Genomic DNA, 17,629 nt, shown 5'->3' with positions numbered 1-17,629 from the left:
CACTGCCCCAAACGCGAGCAGAGGAGAACGTCGAGGGGTAACGGCAGCAAGTTAATTGGCGCTTCGTTGGGCAGTGACTTGTGCTCGAATAGTTTGAAAGGAGGTGTAAGATGAAAGGATGCCTACAAGAGTTTTGGATCTTAAGTGTAATTATACTGACAAGCTACAGGGCGGGAGGCGAGGCTGGGAAGCCGCGAGGGCAGGAGGAGTGGAGCTGTGAGGTTCAAGTGCTGCTAAGAGGAACAAGGCAGGCTAAAATTTAAAAAAGCCAAGTTGCTTTTAGCTTGGGGCACAGTGAATTTATCACAGTGTTTAAAGGAGCTGCTCAAGATGGGAGGAGCATGGATTTGGTGCCTTGCAGGGCTGGGGCTGTTTCTCTGGTGGAGCCTGGCTGAACGCCGCAGTGAAGGCAGACCTCGCTGTGCAAGGGGGATGAGTGACCAAAAGTAAACACAAGGCATAGACTGGTATTCTCTCGGTGTTATTAACTGAGCAGGTTTTTTTTCCTTAAAATAAGAAGTAGGGGATTTCTAAACTGCTCAAAAATTTCTTTAGCATGAGGCTCTGCTAAAAATAGAGGAATGCCTCCATGCAGGTGCTCTGCGGGGTCTCTGCTGGTTCTGAGTGCTTGTGCTGTCCCCTGCCCCCAGACTGCTGGGTGTGGGGGTCTGACGGCAGCAAGTGCTCATGCAGCCTCCTCTGAGCACCCAGAGCCTCTAAAACATCTCGAAAGCCAGCTGTGTCCGAGAGCTGTGGCCAAACGCCTGCAGTCTGGCATCTCCGTTTCTCTCTGAGCATTAAATAATACATGTCCTGATCCAACAGCTGCTGCCTTTGGAAAACCGGGCTGTGTCCTGGTGCCCGAGCACGGCGGTTCCTCCCATGGGCTGTTTCAGAGATCGCTGTCCCACCTCTGCACTAGAAACCAGAGTCCCTGGGGGGTGGCAGGGGGTTTGCCTGTGGCTCTGCCCCCCAGTTCGTAGCCTGGTGTGGTCATTCAAGCCACCACCCAGTTCAGTTTGCATTCGTAAGCCAGTGCAAAGCTGGAGCCATTACCTTGCAGTGCTGGTGGATGACCTGCCCATGGTTATCAGCAGCGTTTGTGAAATCATATATTTTGGACTTTCGCATGCGTGGTAGGGCAGCAATGCAAGTAGGCAGGCTCTAAAATGTTCCCTTAAAACAGAAGGTCTTGATTCTGTGTGTTTGCACGCTATTGACAGAAGCGCGGTGCTTGCAGAGTGCAGCCGTGCTGCTCCGGGGTGCAGCAGCCGCTTCTCCCCGAACCCGGCTCCTCGGGCACCTCTGCCCTGCCCGGCACCGAGGCCTGGCAAAGCCTCCATACAGACATGATTGATGAAGCAGAAGCTTTAGATTGTGCCCGCTATGGAGCTTTAGATTGTGCCCACTGTGGAGCGTGCTGCCCGCCGAAACCAGCTCTGATGAGCCAAGTCTCTGCAGGGATGATGCTTCCCAGCCCTGTGGGGTTTGAGGGGCTCGGAGACCTGGTGCTGGGTCTGTCCCCAGCAGGGATGCAATGGGCCAGGATGTTAATTGTGGCTGTCCTTCACCTACTGCAAGAACAAGAGGGTCGGGGTTAGTGGTCGGGCACCTGGGGTTTCTGGCTTGAGGGCACATTGCTGCAGTGGCAGTGATTTTAGAAAGGAAAGTTAATTTTCTTCTTATAAAAGTACTTTTATTAAGCAGATGGAAAGATGCTGTTTTCAGTACAGTTCCCAAAGCAAATACTGCCTTGGCTGGCATCTTACGGTGGCCATGCTGGGCATGGCCAGCTGGGTACCCAGGCAGGCACTGCTGTCTTCCCACGCACCCCCCTCCCTGCCTCGGTTAGCCACGGGTGCTCTGGGAGCAAACGGGTGCCAGGGCAGGCAAACACGGGGTGGGGGGCCTTGCCACAACCCCTCCCTGCGAGCCCCGAGGCTCCCCCAGCTTGCTCCCTCATCCCTGCTTTCTGCCTACACCAGAGGCTTATTTTTCATTTTCCCAGCAGACAAGCCGAGCAGCTTGTTTTCCCTTTGGCAGCAGCTTCTGTGTTTCTGCTTTTCCACTTCTAGCCGTGGCAGCCACACATTCTTCAGGCGGGGGGAAAAAACCCCCACAAAATGCAATGTAGTACTTAACTCCGTGGCCACATGGATGCTGCCGCCGCTGGTGAAACCACAGACATGGCACAGGGGAGGGACTTTGACCTTCTGCTCCAAAAAAACCCACCCCTGCGCGTTTGCTTATCGTGCAGCTGGAGGAATCGCCTCTCCCGGGGCCGTGTGGGGTGAAACGCTGCAGGACACCGTGGCCGTGCTCATGGCGGGGGGGGATGCTGCCGTGGGCTGACATCTTTTCATCCTTCTCCGTGCAGGATGGAGACGTTGAGAAGAAAGACCCATTTGAGGAGAGCGGGCTGACCCTGAGCCCAACGGCTGCTGAGGCCAAGGAGAAGGTGCGGGCCAAGCGGGTGAAGAAGAGGGCTCCGCAGATGGACTGGAACAAGAAGCGAGAGATTTTCAGCAATTTTTGAGCCTTGCTGGTGGCTGCCGTCCGCCGCTCTCCTGCCCCTGCCCCGGCTCGGACGTTTCTGAGGTGCCTACGCCCTGTCCTTCAGTGTCCATGTGAGATGCTTTGTGCTCTGCTCTTCACTGGTTGCTTTTACAAGGCGTATTTTAAAGTCCTTTTTTTTTTTTTATTTTTTATTATTATTATTATTATTGTTACTCACCAGCGATTCTCATAAGACAAATGTGACCAAAGCTCCTTTTCTTGCTTGCTCTTCAGCCCAGTTCTGGCTGCCTGCCGTCCCCCCTTCCTATGAGAAAGGACTGGAAGAGTTTAACTCTTGTTTCTTACCTGCAGCAGTTAGGCTTCTATTACTTTTTTTTTTTTTTTTTTTTTTAATTTGGAGTGTTTGCTTTGGTTTTGCGGGTGTCCCAGACTGAGCCCCATGGGATGCTCTGTGCCCCTGTGCAAACATCTTATGGCCTTGTGCCCCCGCCATGGTGGGGGCCTGCAGGGTGGGGTATACCTGGCACCCCCTCCCCGGCACCCCGTCTTCAGCGTTAACTACTCACAGGATGGGAAAACGGACAGTGGCTGTAAATCGCTCTTGGTGGCTTTGCTATTGAAAAGGAAACATTTGTTTTGTTGTTTTTGTTTTTTTTTTAATGAAGTCCCACATGTTTCCAGTTAGTTTAGGAACCTCCCTCCCCACCAGTGACTTCTGCCCTGGCAATAAAAGCCCCTTTTTCATCCCTGACAGCTCTGCAGAGGGGAGAGGGCGGGATTTAAAAACAAAACCCAAACCCAACAGCCTAAACGCCACAGGCCTCACCGTTTGCAGCCGTCGATGCAGCACTGAGCGGCAGGGGAAGGCAGGGAGCGGGGGCCAGTCCTGCCCCACGGTGCGAGGAGCGGTGCTGCCGGCCCGGCTCCGGCAGCCGTGCAAGAAGACAAGAGCCACGAGTGAGACAAGTCTGTTTTCCGCACGTCACGAGATGCTACAAAACCTCTTTGGACAGACTTGAAAGCCAGCACGACCCAGCATCTGTTTCCAGGGAGGAACGCGGGGATGTGGCTCTAGCTGCGGGCTTGGTGCTGGGGAAGTGGGGCTCAGCTGTGGCCGTGCCTGGGCGCTGGGTCCCGGAGCAGGGTCTGGGTCCCGGAGCAGAGTCTGGTTTGTTACTTCTGGGCTGGTATTTGATGTGTAACTGAGTCTCGGTCTCGCTGTCAGTAGGGTACTCTCCGAAGCCGTGGGGTCTCCGTGGGGCTGGCTACGAAGCAGGCAGTGGTGTGATGGAGTGGGCAGTTGCTTATGGCCTCCTTTGAAAACACCCTGCTTTTGGTATTAGAGCGTCAAAAATGTACCTTTAAAGCATTACAAATTAAGCCCATTTAAGCTCTTTATTACTTGCCTTTGGCTGTAAATGAGGGAAAATGACTAAGCTGAACTACAGCACTCTCAGAGGTTGCAGACAGAGGTGTTTTACCAGGGCAGGGTCCTGGCTGTGATGGGGCCAGTTCCCTCCCTCCCACGCTCCAGCAGCTCCCCAAGCCCAGCCACAGCGGCTGCCCAGTATTTCAGCTCAAATGCCAAGGGAGCAGTGGGAAGGGACTAGGCACAGCAGGACAGTCGAGTACAAAACCGCTTTCCCCAGCTAAAAGCAAATGGCAGCAATCACTTGGACATTGATGACCGTTTTAAAACACACGGCTGTGATTTTGCTCTGCATTACTCCAGCACTGCTGTGTTCCAAGCCCGTGGCCTTTGGGTTAGTCAGTGTGCTACGGATATCGTAACGGCTCTGTGTGTATTTCCCAAGTATTGAGCTAAAAGGTGCCTTATAACATTTACTGCTCTCCTCGGCAGCGGGTTAGGGCTCAGCACAGCGCTGAGTCGGTGTGGGGCAGGGGGACCGCGGCAGCGGAGCCAGGACATTGGGCTTCACCGTGGGGAGCAGCTGATGCCCATGGCTGTTAGCTGGCTGGCAGGAGAGCATGGAGAGCCTCAGGGGTGAAGGAGATGAGTTCTCTTGTACAGAAGTTATCTTTTAGGAATGTTGATGGGCTGAACAGGTTGAAAATAATGACTTTGGAGAGGAACTGGTGCAGGTGTTTGGCTATTGGTAATGAGACTGGCAGCAGGATGATGGCTCAGGATGCAGAGAGGTGTGCCTCCCCTCCAGGACTCTGCCGTTAACAAGACGCCTCTTCTCTACCCCACTTCAAAGACAATTACCTGCTCTCTTTTTGGCCCTCCAAGTATTTGCTTCTATAAATCGGTAATCTTTTGAAGGAGCCCTTCTTTTTCATGGTATGCACGTTGCTTCCCGTGCCTGCGTAGCCAAACCCCAAGCAGTGCCCTGGTCTGCGCAGGGCAAAGCGTTCCCCATTACACTGACCTAAATGTCACACTCTCTGATGCATGTCAAAGAGCAAAGACCTGTTTGTGAATACTGCATTTCTTGTACAAGACTGGACCACTGTAGTTGAGGGGGGAAAAAAAAAGAAAATGTAGTTTTGAATGCAGATCAGAAGAAATCAGGTGTGCAAATCTGTACTGATAAGATTTTAAAATCTTAATCTCTGCTTAGTCCGTGGAAACTGCTCCTGGTTAAAGCACTTGCTGTATTTCTGACATCTTGTAGCTCAGTAGTAATTATTCAGTTCCTGTACATTTAACTTGGAAAAAAAAAATCAATAAAGTATAAGGCTGTCAGCTGCATTGTAAAAACATAATGTACACTGTAACGTCAGTAATAAACTTCGTTTTCCCATGTACTGAGTACTTATTTGCTCGTTCCTCATCTGTTTGGTAGGGAACTTCAGAGCGGAATTACAGCCTTCTTTAGCACATTATAAACTTTGCTTCCTCCCTTGCCTGTTTAAAGAGTAGCTGAAATTATTCCTTTGAAGCTCTACAATGAAGTCAGCACTGCCCTTTCTTTGAAGAACAAAACACAGACGGTGGTGGTGTCCCTTCTGTCAGCTTCTGAGGCACACACTAGCCTGGCTCCCGTGGCCACTATAACCCTTGCTGGCACACACAGAACTGAGTGTGGTGCTGGCTGGTCTCCTGCCCCCCCCCCCCCAACCCCCCCTCTGCATTACCCCCTGCTCTTCTGCTACCAGGATCCAAAGGTCACCTGTCCAGGCAGCATCCTCCTCTGATCCTGGCTCACGAGGTCTGCAGTTGTACCTTATTCATTGCAGTGCCCCTCACTGCCTGGGCTAGGCAGGCAGCTTGGCAGATTGTGTGCTGCCTCTTCTCAGCTGGCAGGGCTGGTTGCTATGGTCTCACACTTTGGTGAGGTCACCTGTGCTCTCCTCCCCCTGCCCCATGTTGCACAGATGCCAGCAAACCTCACAGGTGGAAAAAAACCCCACCACCTTTATTAAATGTGTATTTACAAGCAGCAGCAAGTCCCCTAGGACAAAGCATTTCTCTCCAGCTACTCCTGATGTGGCACAGCCTGCTGCTCTGCTGGGGCATGCTCAGGCATTCACACGGGGGCTGGAGCCTTTAGCACTGACACAGCAGGACTGCTGCACTTTGAAAGACCCTTTTTCCTCTCGAGAGCTCAGCCATTGCCAGCGGCTGCTCCCTCCCCAGAGATGCTGAGCTGGCTGCAGCAGCCTCCTGTTTCCCTGCAGTCACACAGCCAGCCCCGTGCAAAGCACAGCTTTACTAGGGCTCAGCTCCGGGCTGCTGCTGAGCTGAAGTAGCTTTGTTGCTCTGCGAAGACCGGATGATCCCTCAGGGTCTCTTAGCAGCTGGGCAAATGTCTTGATTGAGGCACTCCTTGCAGCGAGGATTCACAGGCAGGCAGGTCTGCTGACCAAAGCCCACCAAGAGCCAGTTTATCTCCCTCCAGAGATCCCTGCGGCGAGAGGAAAAACATGAGCTTTCCGATACAGCTGCTCAGAGGGGCTAAAGGACAGCCTGTGCTTTTAAATGGATCCCTTTTGCCTACTGCCCGTTCCTCTTGGCTTCCCAAGGCGCCTGGAGGCGGCTCCAAGCCTCCTGCTATGAACAGCCCTCCTAACCTTTCCTGATCCCTCTGAACCGGGGTGGGGAAGAGGGGACAGACACACTAACTGCCTGTGGTCATTCTCTCGTGCTAAGACATGTGCCAGATGTCGAGATGCAACACAGTACCTGTCAGCTGGCATGTGATACTGAAGATTAACCATCAATGAAGGCCAGAATCTAACCATGGTCTGATACTGCTGTGGCCATTAGGCTCAGCAAGGTCCTGTGTAGAAAAGGACCTGCCTTGGGTCATGGTAAACTTGCCAAGCCAAGAATCGGGCATCAAGACGTACAGGTACCTGGCTGCACTAGTGGCGATCCATATATCTGATAGCCCGGAAACAACCAAGTAGCTGAGATGCTGCTGCTGCAGCTCTCTGGGAGAGAAACAAACACCTGCAGACTAGTTCCCCCATAGAGAGAAGGGACCCAAAGTGCAGTCACTGAAAACGCTATAAGCAGGATTGTGTGCAGACATGGCTCCTGCAACTAGCTTGAGGGGCTCGGTGTGGAGGAAGAAGGCTGGGGTCTCGGGCCTCACCTGGGCAGCCAGTCCTCCAGCGCTACCCGAGTTTCCTCGGGGTATCTGGTCTCCTTCTTCACCCACTTGAGCCTGTTTGTGATCCTGTGCACATGGGTGTCCACAGCTAGGAAGGGAGAGCCCAGAGTTTAGGTGGGGGCAGACACACCTGAACGGAGAGAGCACAGCCAAAAGCTGCCTGTCACAGCACACCAGGTACAGCGCCCTGCATGGGCTTCCTCCGCGGGCAGGCAGAAACAGGCAGGTGAAACAGGAGGGGAGGTTCACTCGCAGAACAAACGTGCTGCTTTCTTCCTAGGCCCAGAGCCAAAAGCAAGACGGGATGGCTATCTCTCACACCACGCAGCTAGTGACACGCTCACACAATCTGACCCAGCCTCCCTTCAAAGGTTCGCATGCTCTGATCGAGCAGGCACAGGGCAGCCTGTCCCGGGTTCTCTTCCTCCCCGTGTTTCAGCTGATGTTACGCAAGTTGTAATCTCTGCCCCTTAGTTTACCCAGATGGAAAACACATTTCATAATACCTACCAACACAAGAGGGTTTGTGAGGCTTAAACGAATGTTTATAAAGTGCTTTGAGCTAAAAAGCTCTGAATGCAAAGTATATTATTGTTAGATCAGCAGCGATAAACCTGTCTCTATGGCTAATTGGGCAAAACCCAGGAAATTGCTGTAAACAGGAAGACTAAGTCTTGCCTCCTAAATCAAAACTAAGCACACAATTATTTGGAAACAGTTGGCTAGTCTGGCTCCCTCTAGACTTCCCTCCCCCACAGCAGGGAGAGAACAACAGACCCCAAGCGCTGTCGAATCTAGCGCAAGGGCCACATTTCCTACAGCTGACGGTCAGCAGCGGGGCTGCAGGAGTCAGCTGCCTCCCGCGCTGACCTTGGGCTGCATGCTCGCTGCGGCGGCAGTCATTCATCAGGTGGCACCACTCCTAGCTTTCCCAGGGCTCCTCCATTAAGCAGCAAATACACTTGGAATATTAATCTGTCTCCAGGGGCCCCCAGGCCAGGCAGCCCGCCGGGACCTTGCAGCTGATCGTCCAGCCCCATCTGCCGGCTACTGCGGGCAGCTCTGCTGCCAGCCACGCTCCCCAAACCAGCATCGTGCAGGAGCAAACCTGCCCTGGGTCTGGCCTGGGCCCATCTCCACCGCAGACCTCCTCCCAGCCCATGGCTGCTGAAGCACACAGCTCCACGGGGTACAGCTATGCACTCTCCTACGCTCTCTGGTCAACAAACACGGCAAATAAACAAATGTACCTGTGGCCACCTATTACCCAGCTGCAGGAACTAAAACACATCAGAAATTTTGTAGCTACAGATTGCCTGAAACCATTTATTTCTACCACCCATCACGAATTACTGGCTTCAAATGGTAATTCTGACTAAGCCCTGCTTCTGCCCTCTTACAGCTTGCCTAACAAAAATCTCAAATGAGATATGTTTAAACAGAAGCAACGCTGGAAAAAAAATAACCTCAGACTATCCTACAACTACCCCCAAATCACAGAATTACCCCCACCTCTCTTTCACTTGACACCAAAGAGATTTCAAAGCATTATTCTGCTAGCACATCTTTTTGGATGCCTACTCAGTTAGGTAATACTTGCACTGCTTACCAGGATCTGAGGGGAGCGACTGCCCTTGGGGATTTCTGCTATCAAATCTGGGGAAAACCAGTAGCTGGATCCATGCTTAAATCCTATGGCAACTCATCTGCTGTGAGTGGTTGAGGGTCACATCCTTCACCCACCCAAATACTCTGCAGATGATTAAATAGAAGCGATGCTATCAGGCGCCTGGGGCAGGCAGTTTACCCAGCTGCAATGCTTCCCCTCTGCCTGGGGAATGGATCAGGCAGGATTTAGGAGAGGAATGGGGAAAACATGGTCCAACCTACCTATCCCAGACACACTGTCCCAGGCAATGTTCATGGCCAAGTGGGCCATTTTGGGCCCAACTCCTGGCAGCTGCACCAGCTCCTCCACAGTTCGCGGTATGTCACCCCCATATTTCTGCTTCAGAATGGCTGTCGTCTGCTTTATGTACTTCACCTTGTTCTGGAAAACCAAGGGGAAAGGCAGAAAATCCAAGTTGCCCTCCAATACAGGGAAAAGAGACAAACAGCTCAGAAAACAAACCATTCCCAAGTGTATGTGACATGTGAGGGCACACACTGGAGTTTGCAGAGGGGAGACAGAGGTCCTTCTTTGATTTCTCCTTGAAAGCAAAATGCTGAGACCTGATTAGCTCTAACCTCCCCTGCACACTCCAGGCGCTGCAGCAAACAATCTTGCTGTGAATACAAATTGCTAAAACTGGTGTAAAATACAGCCTTCAGCTTGACTCCAGGGGAAAGATCACCACAGGGCATGGCACGCAGGCTGAATACCAGCTGGGGGAGCGTCTCTCAGGAGCAGGGCTGGTTCGCACCCGCCTCCTGCCTTGATCACCTGCTGTCAGCTCAGCGACTGGCCACGAGTACAGCCTGCAAAGGACAAGCCTGCACCAGCTTTGCGCTCCTCTCCTGGGCCTCTGAGCTATCTCAGACAGCTGCATGGGAGCGGAGGACAGCGGAGAGGGTTCCTCTACTTGCATGTCCGGTGCTGCCGCGATCCTGCACTCACCCTCCAGAACCCTACAGGGTAAATGATCTGCCCAAGCGTCGCATCATCCATCTGCAAAATACTGTCGACTGTGAGGCCATGCTCCCTCAGGCGCAGCATGGCAGCTGATGTCACCTGGTCCTTGGTCTGGCTGGAGAGCATCAGTGACAGCAGAACTTGGTAGCGCATAACCTGGGGGAAAAGAGACACGTGATACACCCCAAGATCTCCAAGAGGATCTGGCCACCTCTGGGGCTCGGTTCTCCCATCCAGCACCATCTTCAGTCCAGTGCATAATATGGAGCTACCCTGGTTCAGCCGTATCTGTCTACAAGAGGCTGGAAGGCTGCAAGAGAAATAATCCATAACCTTTTAATTCTACCACACAATAAAGACAGAAAAGAAACACCTTCAATCTAAGCAGTCAGCACACATAAAAGAGCAGAGAGCAGCTACTGTCTGCTGGGATCTCATACCCAAAGACACCAGTGCTTAGCCACAAAGGGCCAGACAAAGCTTCTCCTGATGACAGGATTCTCAGGAGACACCACAGGACATAGAAGTACAAACGCCCAATGATTTTTCATGCAACTTCTGCTCTAAGCAGCTTCTGAAATTCCCAGCCCTTTCCCACTAGGCTTCAGTAGGAATTGGGTATCTGGCTCCAGTGAGCTCCTTACGAAACCAAATCTAAAGAACTGGGATGACAGAAACTGGGAGATGAAGCACAAAACCCAGAAGTTCCACTGATGCCGTCATGCAGGGTTTAGCCCAGACCATCCACCTCCTATTTTTGAATTGATTTTTCCCCAGATGCAATTCTGTCCCCACCAGAATGAGGAGGATGATGCAACTAACCTGGACTGGCCCAGGATAACGTGGGATACAATCCTTCCTCCAGGTCTCTTACAAACAAAGTTAACAAAACTGCAGGCGCACCAGGAAAAAAAATCTCCGAGTGCATGGAAGTAGGGTAATCTCTGAGTGCATGGAAATTGTGTGAGGAGCACTGGTGTGTGCTGAGGGTTACAACATCCACTTTTTCTTGGAAGCAACAACGCTGCTTCCCTAGGGAAGAAAAGTTATTTCTGTATCTTGCACCGCGGTCCCCCTGGCCCCACAGCTGCACTTGGTGCCAGCCCACATGGCTGTGGAGCGTATGATGCTGTCTGAAGCCGGAGTCAAAGCTAACCGTTTTCCCCAGGGATCCAAGCCCAGGGCACAGTGCCAGCAATAAGGACAGCGTTACATGCGCTGAAGCTGTGCAGCTGTGTCTTTGAGACCCCTCCCTCAGAGCCCAGCAGGTCGCTGTGGAGTATACGACTCCCACTGCTCTGCCGAGCCTGCCTATGGGTTATCTCCACGTTCCCACACTAGCGCCGTGCATGGAGAGCGCAGCCCTGAGTCCCAGCGCTGCACCACAGCCTCACTCTGCTTTGTTTTTTGTACTGATGCAAATGGTCCCCTCGGAGGGAGGTGTCATCTGGGGCCTTTGATTGTGTTCCCAGGCTTGGGGAGCACACTGCCATCCCAGCATGGCCCTTCCTTTCAACCAGTATCCCCTTAAAAGTGGAATGCAAGAGGGGAGGAAGGCTACCTATGCTTATGTGCTGCTCTGAAGAGCATAAAAGCAGTCTGGAAAGTTTTTTCTCGGCTCCCCTTGCCTTCTCTCCATACTGTTTTTGCTCTGTATTACAGAGCCATCTTGCTGGATACTTTCCTTGGACTCCTACAGAATTTTTTAAGAAAAAAGGGACATGCCTTCATGTCTTGCCAGCCTGCCTCTGAAGACAGCCCTGCCACAATACACTCTGAGGCTTTTCACTCCCAAGTCCAAAATCATCCTATTTTTGCCTCAGCTCCCACTCTAGGTTCAGCCTGCTAACTCTTCTGGCAGCAGTTTAAGCAGAGGACAAGGGCCTTTCACAGCTGTGTTTGCTAGTTGCTCTCTCATGCCCAGCATGGGCTGAATGCAAGCAGAGAATAGCTCAGAAAACACCCACTGCCATTTCACAAGGGCTGTCTGAAGCCAACAAGCCCAATACCGGAGTAGCAGCAGCTGACTCTCCTCCTCGAGCAGGATGAATGTTTTCTCTCATATGCACACTTCTGCGATAACCTCTTATGGGACCAATCCCAGCCTAGAGTCCTGATAAGCCCTGTGTTTATTCTTCTGTTCTGGAGACAACCAAAGTGGGACATATATCCAGGGGCAACATGAGGATGAGGGAGGCTGGAGGGCTGTGGAAGCGGGGCTGTATTTCCATGTGCCTGCCTGACGGAGCAGGGCAGCAGGTTGTTGTTACCTGTGGAGGTGCGCTGCTGTCGTAACACTTCTGTACTCCCATCTCATCGACGGGAGCATCTCTGTTCCTCCTCATTTCCCGGATGCGCTCCAGCTGCTGCTGCCAGTCCCTTGGCTCCCAGCGCGGTCTCTGGGGCTCAGTCGCCCCTTGCTCAGCACCATCCCCCTGCCCAGATTCGTAGGCAATAGTGACACTCTTCCTCCTCCTGCTGCGCCTCGGGATGCCAGCTGTGCTGGGGACCTGGCTCGCTGCAAGAGAGGGGAAGAGAGATTTTCAGGCCTGAGGTCAGGGGAAAGAAGCCTTCGTCTCCCACCACAGCATCGCTCCTGCGTGCCAGCAACCACCCGGGGACCCCGACGAGGGCTGAACTCGTCTTCCCCATAGTCCCCACCCAGCAGCAACACCTCACATCTAACCGGAGCCAGCCGCGGGGCGAGGAAGGGCCGGGAAGGACCCGGGAAATAGGTTGACAACAGTTGGGGACACATGTCACGCTACGGGGACGCGTGTCCCAAACACACAGGAGGCTGCAGAAGGACAAGATGCATCCCCAGGCCCTCGCCCAGTGCCACAGGCGGGACAGTCGCCAGGTTCCTGCCACATCCCGGGCTCCAAGGGGGACGTGACAAGGACACCATGCCCCCGGTCCCCCGCCTGGGCCTGGGCCCTCACTCCCCCTGCTTGCAGGCCCCCCCCTCCCCGTGCTAAGGCCGGGCCGGGGCCGCACACGACCCCACCAGCCCCGGGAAGCACCGATCATCCTCCCTCCCCGTACCTCCGGCCGCCCCCCGGGCCCTGCCGAGCCTCCGGGCCGCGGACACGGCCGCGGACATGGCGGCGGCCCCGGAGGGGGCACTACCGGCCCCGGCGTGCCCCGCGGCGGGAGCGGGCGCCGGAAGCGGCGGGACTTCCGCCGGGGGCGGGGCGCGGCTCCGGCGCTTGGCCGGGGGGGGGGCGGGCCGGCGCGGAGCGGTGGCGAGGGCCGGGGGCGGCGGGGCCGGGCCGGGGGTCGGCGGGTGAGTGAGTGAGTGAGGGAGGGAGGGAAGGAAAGGGAAGGAAGGAAGGAAGGAAGGAGAGGGTGAACGGCCGGCCCGTTACCCGGGCTGGGGGCACTGCCTGGGCCGGGGGGCCTGGTGGGGCCTAGCGGGAGGCGGGGCCTTGCCGTGCCCTGGGAGGGGGTGTGTGTGTGTGGGGGTCCCCTGTCAGGGAGCCGGGTTGTGTTGGGGGGGACACCGGCACCTTCGGTGTATTCCCCGTTGTGCGTCCGTAAGGGGTTGTGGCATGTCCCGGGGTGGTCGTGGTTGGGATTGTGGTGTGTCTGGGGGGCGGCGGGGGGGGACGACGCTGTGCCATGTCCTGGGCTGTGTTAGGGTCTCTGGTGTGTCCCCCGGGGCGGTGGGCTGCGGTGTGTCCCCTGGTGATGTTGGGCCGGTGGCCATGGCGTGTCCCCTGGGATGGTGGGACAGGGTCTGTGGCCTGTCCCCAGGGAGCACAAGGGATTGCTGTGGCCTGTGCCCCCGGGTGTAGGGAAGGCTGTGGCCTGTCCGGGGCGGGGGGGGGGCACAGGGCATAGCCGGGGGGTTGCTGGGTTTGTGCAGGAGCGTGGGGTGCTGGGGCTGCGCCAGCCTGTGAGGAGCGGGTGTCCTGCTCTGGGCCGGGTGTGGGGGTCCCCGAGGGGCAGCGGGTTGGGGCTCGCTGGGGAGACAGTTTCTGAAAGATGTTGTTGTTGATGTGCTGTTGCTGTAATGGGCGTGCTTGTTCTCGCTCCCCCTCTTTCTCCTTGCCGTGGCAGCATTTGGATGTTTGAACACTCAGATTCGTAAGTCCTTCCTCACACCTAGCTACTTTCAACATCTGCTTTACAGTGCTGTGTGCTTGTCCATTGCTTTTGGACTGGGAACAAGTACTTCAGCTCGCACCCGCCAAAAAGTGTGTGTGTGCGTGTGTGTTTATACTTCAGAAATCAGCCCAGAGGTTTTAAAATGGTGGTTGCTCTGTGCGGGATGTGGTGGTGCTGGGCATTCGGAGCTTCCAGAAAATAGTAGCCCAGAGGTGCACATTCCTCGGGTAGCTGCAGGATGTGGGTGCTGAAGGCAGGAGCAGTGTGGGCTCCTCGCTGTTTTGTCCTCAGTGTTGGGCTTCTCCCTTGTTTGAAACAGCTTGAGGCACCAGAGCTGTTTGTCAAAGCCATGTTGTGATTGCTGTTACTGGTGTTTTCCTGCTTAAAGATTCCCCATGGGCCTCCCTTAACGGAAACCCTGTTCTGTATTTGCAGGGGCTCAGCGCTGCTTGCTTGTCAGCAATGGCAAAGCCTCAGAGCAAGGATTCTGGACTGAAGGAGAAGTTCAGGAATCTCCTGGGGCTGGGAACATCCCGGGGAAGTTCAAAGTCGTCAGAGGGCAAGCAAACGGAGTTTATCATCACCGCGGAAATACTCAAGGTGTGAGAACTGACCATAGTAAAGGTGGGGATAGTGCCTGGATTACCTGAGCTGAGAGGATTAGAAGGAGGGCTTGCTCATTCTCCTTGCTGTTTTGACATGCATTCCCTCTCCGATCATGCCTTTTTACCTTATCTCTCAATTCATTCTCTGGTGAAATGGATGTAAAACTCACCTACTTCAAAGTTACAGCATTTTAGTTATTCAGTGGTTGAATACTTCTGAGATATTTGATAGGATGGTGTTGCCTTATGTCGGGTTACAGGGTGTTTCCTCAAAATATGTTGCTTTTTTTTTATAGTCTGAGCTTGATGAAGTTTATGTGGTGGCAGTTAGCACAAGCTGGAAACTGTTTCTATTTTATGAAAACGTTACAGTTTTGTGAAAATGAAAAAAAAAAAAAAATTGATTCCAGTAATTGGTACTGCAAGTCTGTAAACAGAATAGTTGGCACACAGGGAGGGAAACACATAAAAGGGAGAAGGAGACCAGAATCCCTTCCTGTCTGTGCTGGAGCAGCCAAGCTCTTACCCGCTGGAAGGCTGGGAAGCCGGACTTAACATCCCTCCTTTCTCTGTCCTTCTCCCGTGAACTGGGTGAGCGCCATAGCCAGCGAGTTACTAACTTTTCTGAAGAAAATTAGGTATTCTGTCCTGGAGGTGAAGAGCTGCTTGGCTCCAGTTCTGTGAAGGTTCTAGTTTTGACAAATCATTTGCTAATGGAAAAAAGTTTTTGGAGAAATTCCTGAAAAGCTCCAGTGATGACTAATGGTTAGATCATTTTGGACAAATGTGTAATTTATTTTTCAGTGGTTCATGATCCCCTTTGAGAAATGAATAAGTGTTTCTAGTAAGATAAACTGTTAGCTTATTTCTACATTTCTTTCCAGGAACTGAGCATAGAATGTGGATTAAGTAATAGGATACGAGCAATCAGTCAAATTTGTGAAGTGGCAAAGACAAAAAAAATTGAGGAGGTAAGTTTCAAAGTGTTCAGTGAATATTGGAAGGATGAAAATTTAAGCAACAGCTCTTAACCTATCGTAAAAGGCTCCTGTAGTTTAGACTGCCTTTTAAAATTGGTAATCCCAGAAGCTGTTTTGTGCTGTCCAAACCTGTAAAAGGATGGCTCACATGCTGAGGAAATTAGTCTTGTCCAACCTACCAACTGTGGAGCAGAGAGGACATAGCTGACGGGCTTCCTGAACTGAATGGAAAGAGAATGCTGTGAATGTTCAGGCCCGTTCAGGACAGTTCATGGGAGATGATGTTAATCCTGTAGAAGAGGTGTTTGCTAGCTCATTCTGTCTTGTTAATAAGCAACCTCAAATTGGTTTTACTCATCTTGTATTTGGGTGAAGGTTTCTGCACAAATGTTCACACTGAAGTAAGTGTGTGAATGAAGAACTTCAGTTACTGGGGTGCAAGTTGTCAGGTAGGATGGGATTTGGTGTCTCTCATGTGGTTCATCTGAGCTTATAACTGGGCAGGTGACAGTGTCCCTCAGAAAAGAGAACTCTGGACATGAAATCCCTGGAGATCTTGTTCATTAACTTGCCATAATTAATGACTGACCTACGGGGTAAAGATCCCAGAAGCAGCTTAATTTTCCTGCTACTGCCTGTCTCCTATGTTTGTTTTCAGCATGCAGTGGAAGCAATATGGAAAGTGGTAGCTGATATGCTCCAGCCAGAGCGCCCTGTGGAAGCCAGACATGCTGTTCTTCATCTGCTAAAGTCAATCGTTCAAGGACAGGTGAAAACAAACTAACTGTAGAAGAAACACTACACTTAAACTAGGGTTTGTGCAGAGAATGAATGTGAAAAATATTGGGTGGCTCTTTTTTGTAACTTTCCATGTTTCTTATTTCGGTTGTGCCTAGTGACTGGGAAGAGGAAGCATTTTAATTTAAGTCTTGGTTTGACCTCATAGCAAAACTTTTCATACAACTCATAGAAAACTTTTCTGGTTTGGGGCAACGTTCTTGAAAAAGAGGAAATACTTTGGGTTAAATTCAGCATAGTACAGCAAATTTTATATGGTCTTTGCCCAGACCTATTAGTCCTAGTCTGCAGCTGTTTTTGATGTTTCAGCATGTCAAGTATGCAAGAAGTTCTGTATGAGATGCTTTTCTAGCCTGGCCAAGTTAAGCATACTATGAATTCTTGAGATTTCACAAAGTGTTATACAAATGTAAGACTGTATCAAACCAAAGTTCTAGTTTTCAGTATTCTGAAAAAATAGGGGTAGATCCTTACGAAAAGAATAGGCATTGATTCTGGTTTGCTGGCTTGTTGTTTTTTAAATGCTCTACTGGCAGTGCTGTCAGTTGCAGTTTCCATGGATTACTTTGTGTATTGGATGCTGTTTGTGTGTTGCTGGACAAAATGCCTCCAGCCCTGAGTGCTGATAGAACAGATTGAGAAGACCTGAGTGATTGTCAGTAGCCAGTGGAGGTTGGAGGTATGTTCAGGAGACTTTCGTAGCCTGTAGGAAAAGAAAATAATTTCAGGCATGAAGATTACTGTTATAGACCTTGATAAGGTCCACGCCTTAACTGTCTTTTTTCATTAGTGACACTGTTATCTGCTCTCCTCCCCGCTTTTTTTTTTAAGGGTGAGAGATTAGGGATCCTCAGAGCACATTTTTTTAAGGTTATTAAGGACTATCCCTCCAACGAAGACTTGCATGAACGGCTCGAAGTGTTCAAGGCTCTAACGGAGAATGGACGATACATCACCTACTTAGAAGAAGAGTTAGGTGAGTATTGTCCCTACCCCTCTTCAATTTGGTGGGAATATGTCAAGGGACAGGCATCCAGTGATGTGAGAAAAAGGTAGTGATAACACTTTTGGGTAGAAAGCATATTGTCACAATTTGTTTTCCTTCTTTAGCTGACTTTGTACTACAGTGGATGGATGTTGGTTTGTCTTCTGAGTTCCTTCTGGTTTTAGTGAACCTGGTGAAATTCAATAGCTGCTATCTGGAAGACTATGTAGCTGACATGGTCCAGTAAGTTGGTTTTGTTTTGGTTTTGGTTTTGTTTTTTTTTTAACTCCTACATGCTTATTCTTGGTAAATTACAGGAGAAGGCTGCAAATCAATATGCAGATAAGTGGAATCTTTTTCATCTGATCGGGATCTGTTTCATTCCAGGTCATACCTGACATTTCTGACAAATACTTGAT

General features: G+C 51.8%; 3 protein-coding genes across 11 annotated transcripts in view; 2 read left to right on the top strand and 1 right to left on the bottom strand.

Annotated features, from left to right (window-relative positions):
- SLC9A3R2 (SLC9A3 regulator 2) overlaps positions 1-3,492 on the top strand; it is a 39,194-nt gene extending 35,702 nt beyond the window's left edge. Inside the window, exon 7 of the mRNA XM_030001583.2 lies at positions 2,378-3,492. Coding sequence (XP_029857443.1) covers positions 2,378-2,536 — 159 coding nt within the window. The 3' untranslated portion in view covers positions 2,537-3,492. The remainder of the gene's footprint in view (positions 1-2,377) is intronic.
- Positions 3,493-5,879: 2,387 nt separating this feature from the next.
- On the bottom strand, positions 5,880-12,880 carry NTHL1 (nth like DNA glycosylase 1). Of its 2 annotated transcripts, XM_030001584.2 has the most exons (6): positions 12,778-12,880; positions 12,003-12,250; positions 9,718-9,888; positions 8,991-9,150; positions 7,083-7,188; positions 5,880-6,389 (listed from the first exon to the last, which is right to left on the bottom strand). In XM_030001584.2, the coding sequence occupies exons 1-6, from the start codon at positions 12,833-12,835 to the stop codon at positions 6,266-6,268; spliced, it is 867 nt and encodes a 288-aa protein (XP_029857444.1). In that variant the 5' UTR covers positions 12,836-12,880; the 3' UTR covers positions 5,880-6,265. The 2 variants fall into 2 exon arrangements, with proteins under 2 accessions (XP_029857444.1, XP_029857445.1); XM_030001585.2 differs by lacking the exon at positions 9,718-9,888.
- Positions 12,881-12,995: 115 nt separating this feature from the next.
- The window catches only part of TSC2 (TSC complex subunit 2), a 34,811-nt gene continuing 30,177 nt past the window's right edge, over positions 12,996-17,629 (top strand). For 3 of the 8 annotated variants that reach the window (XM_030001276.1, XM_030001275.1, XM_030001274.1), the window contains exons 1-6: positions 13,351-13,821; positions 14,278-14,442; positions 15,332-15,418; positions 16,086-16,196; positions 17,057-17,201; positions 17,336-17,453. In XM_030001276.1, coding sequence (XP_029857136.1) covers positions 14,305-14,442; positions 15,332-15,418; positions 16,086-16,196; positions 17,057-17,201; positions 17,336-17,453 — 599 coding nt within the window. In that variant the 5' untranslated portion in view covers positions 13,351-13,821; positions 14,278-14,304. Of the gene's footprint in view, positions 13,019-13,045; positions 13,081-13,349; positions 13,822-14,277; positions 14,443-15,331; positions 15,419-16,085; positions 16,197-17,056; positions 17,202-17,335; positions 17,454-17,629 lie in introns of those variants that run through there. The other 5 variants (XM_030001273.1, XM_030001268.1, XM_030001269.2 and 2 more) reach the window with 4 other exon arrangements.

This window comes from Aquila chrysaetos, chromosome 25 (assembly GCF_900496995.4).
Source record: "Aquila chrysaetos chrysaetos chromosome 25, bAquChr1.4, whole genome shotgun sequence".
Taxonomy (NCBI): domain Eukaryota; kingdom Metazoa; phylum Chordata; class Aves; order Accipitriformes; family Accipitridae; genus Aquila; species Aquila chrysaetos.
Note: the sequence above shows the minus strand (reverse complement) of the source record. Positions and strands in the feature narration are given on the sequence as shown.

What these genes read in the sequence shown, in the direction of transcription:
- NTHL1 (XM_030001584.2), bottom strand. Translation starts at nt 12,835, where the DNA reads ATGTCCGCGGCCGTGTCCGCGGCCCGGAGGCTCGGCAGGGCCCGGGGG. An exon ending in GGCCCGGGGGGCGGCCGGAG is followed by an intron (nt 12,251 to 12,777) that starts GTACGGGGAGGG and finishes CCTCTCTTGCAG; the next exon opens with CGAGCCAGGTCCCCAGCACA. An exon ending in ACCCTGTAGGGTTCTGGAGG is followed by an intron (nt 9,151 to 9,717) that starts GTGAGTGCAGGA and finishes TTGGTTTTCCAG; the next exon opens with AACAAGGTGAAGTACATAAA.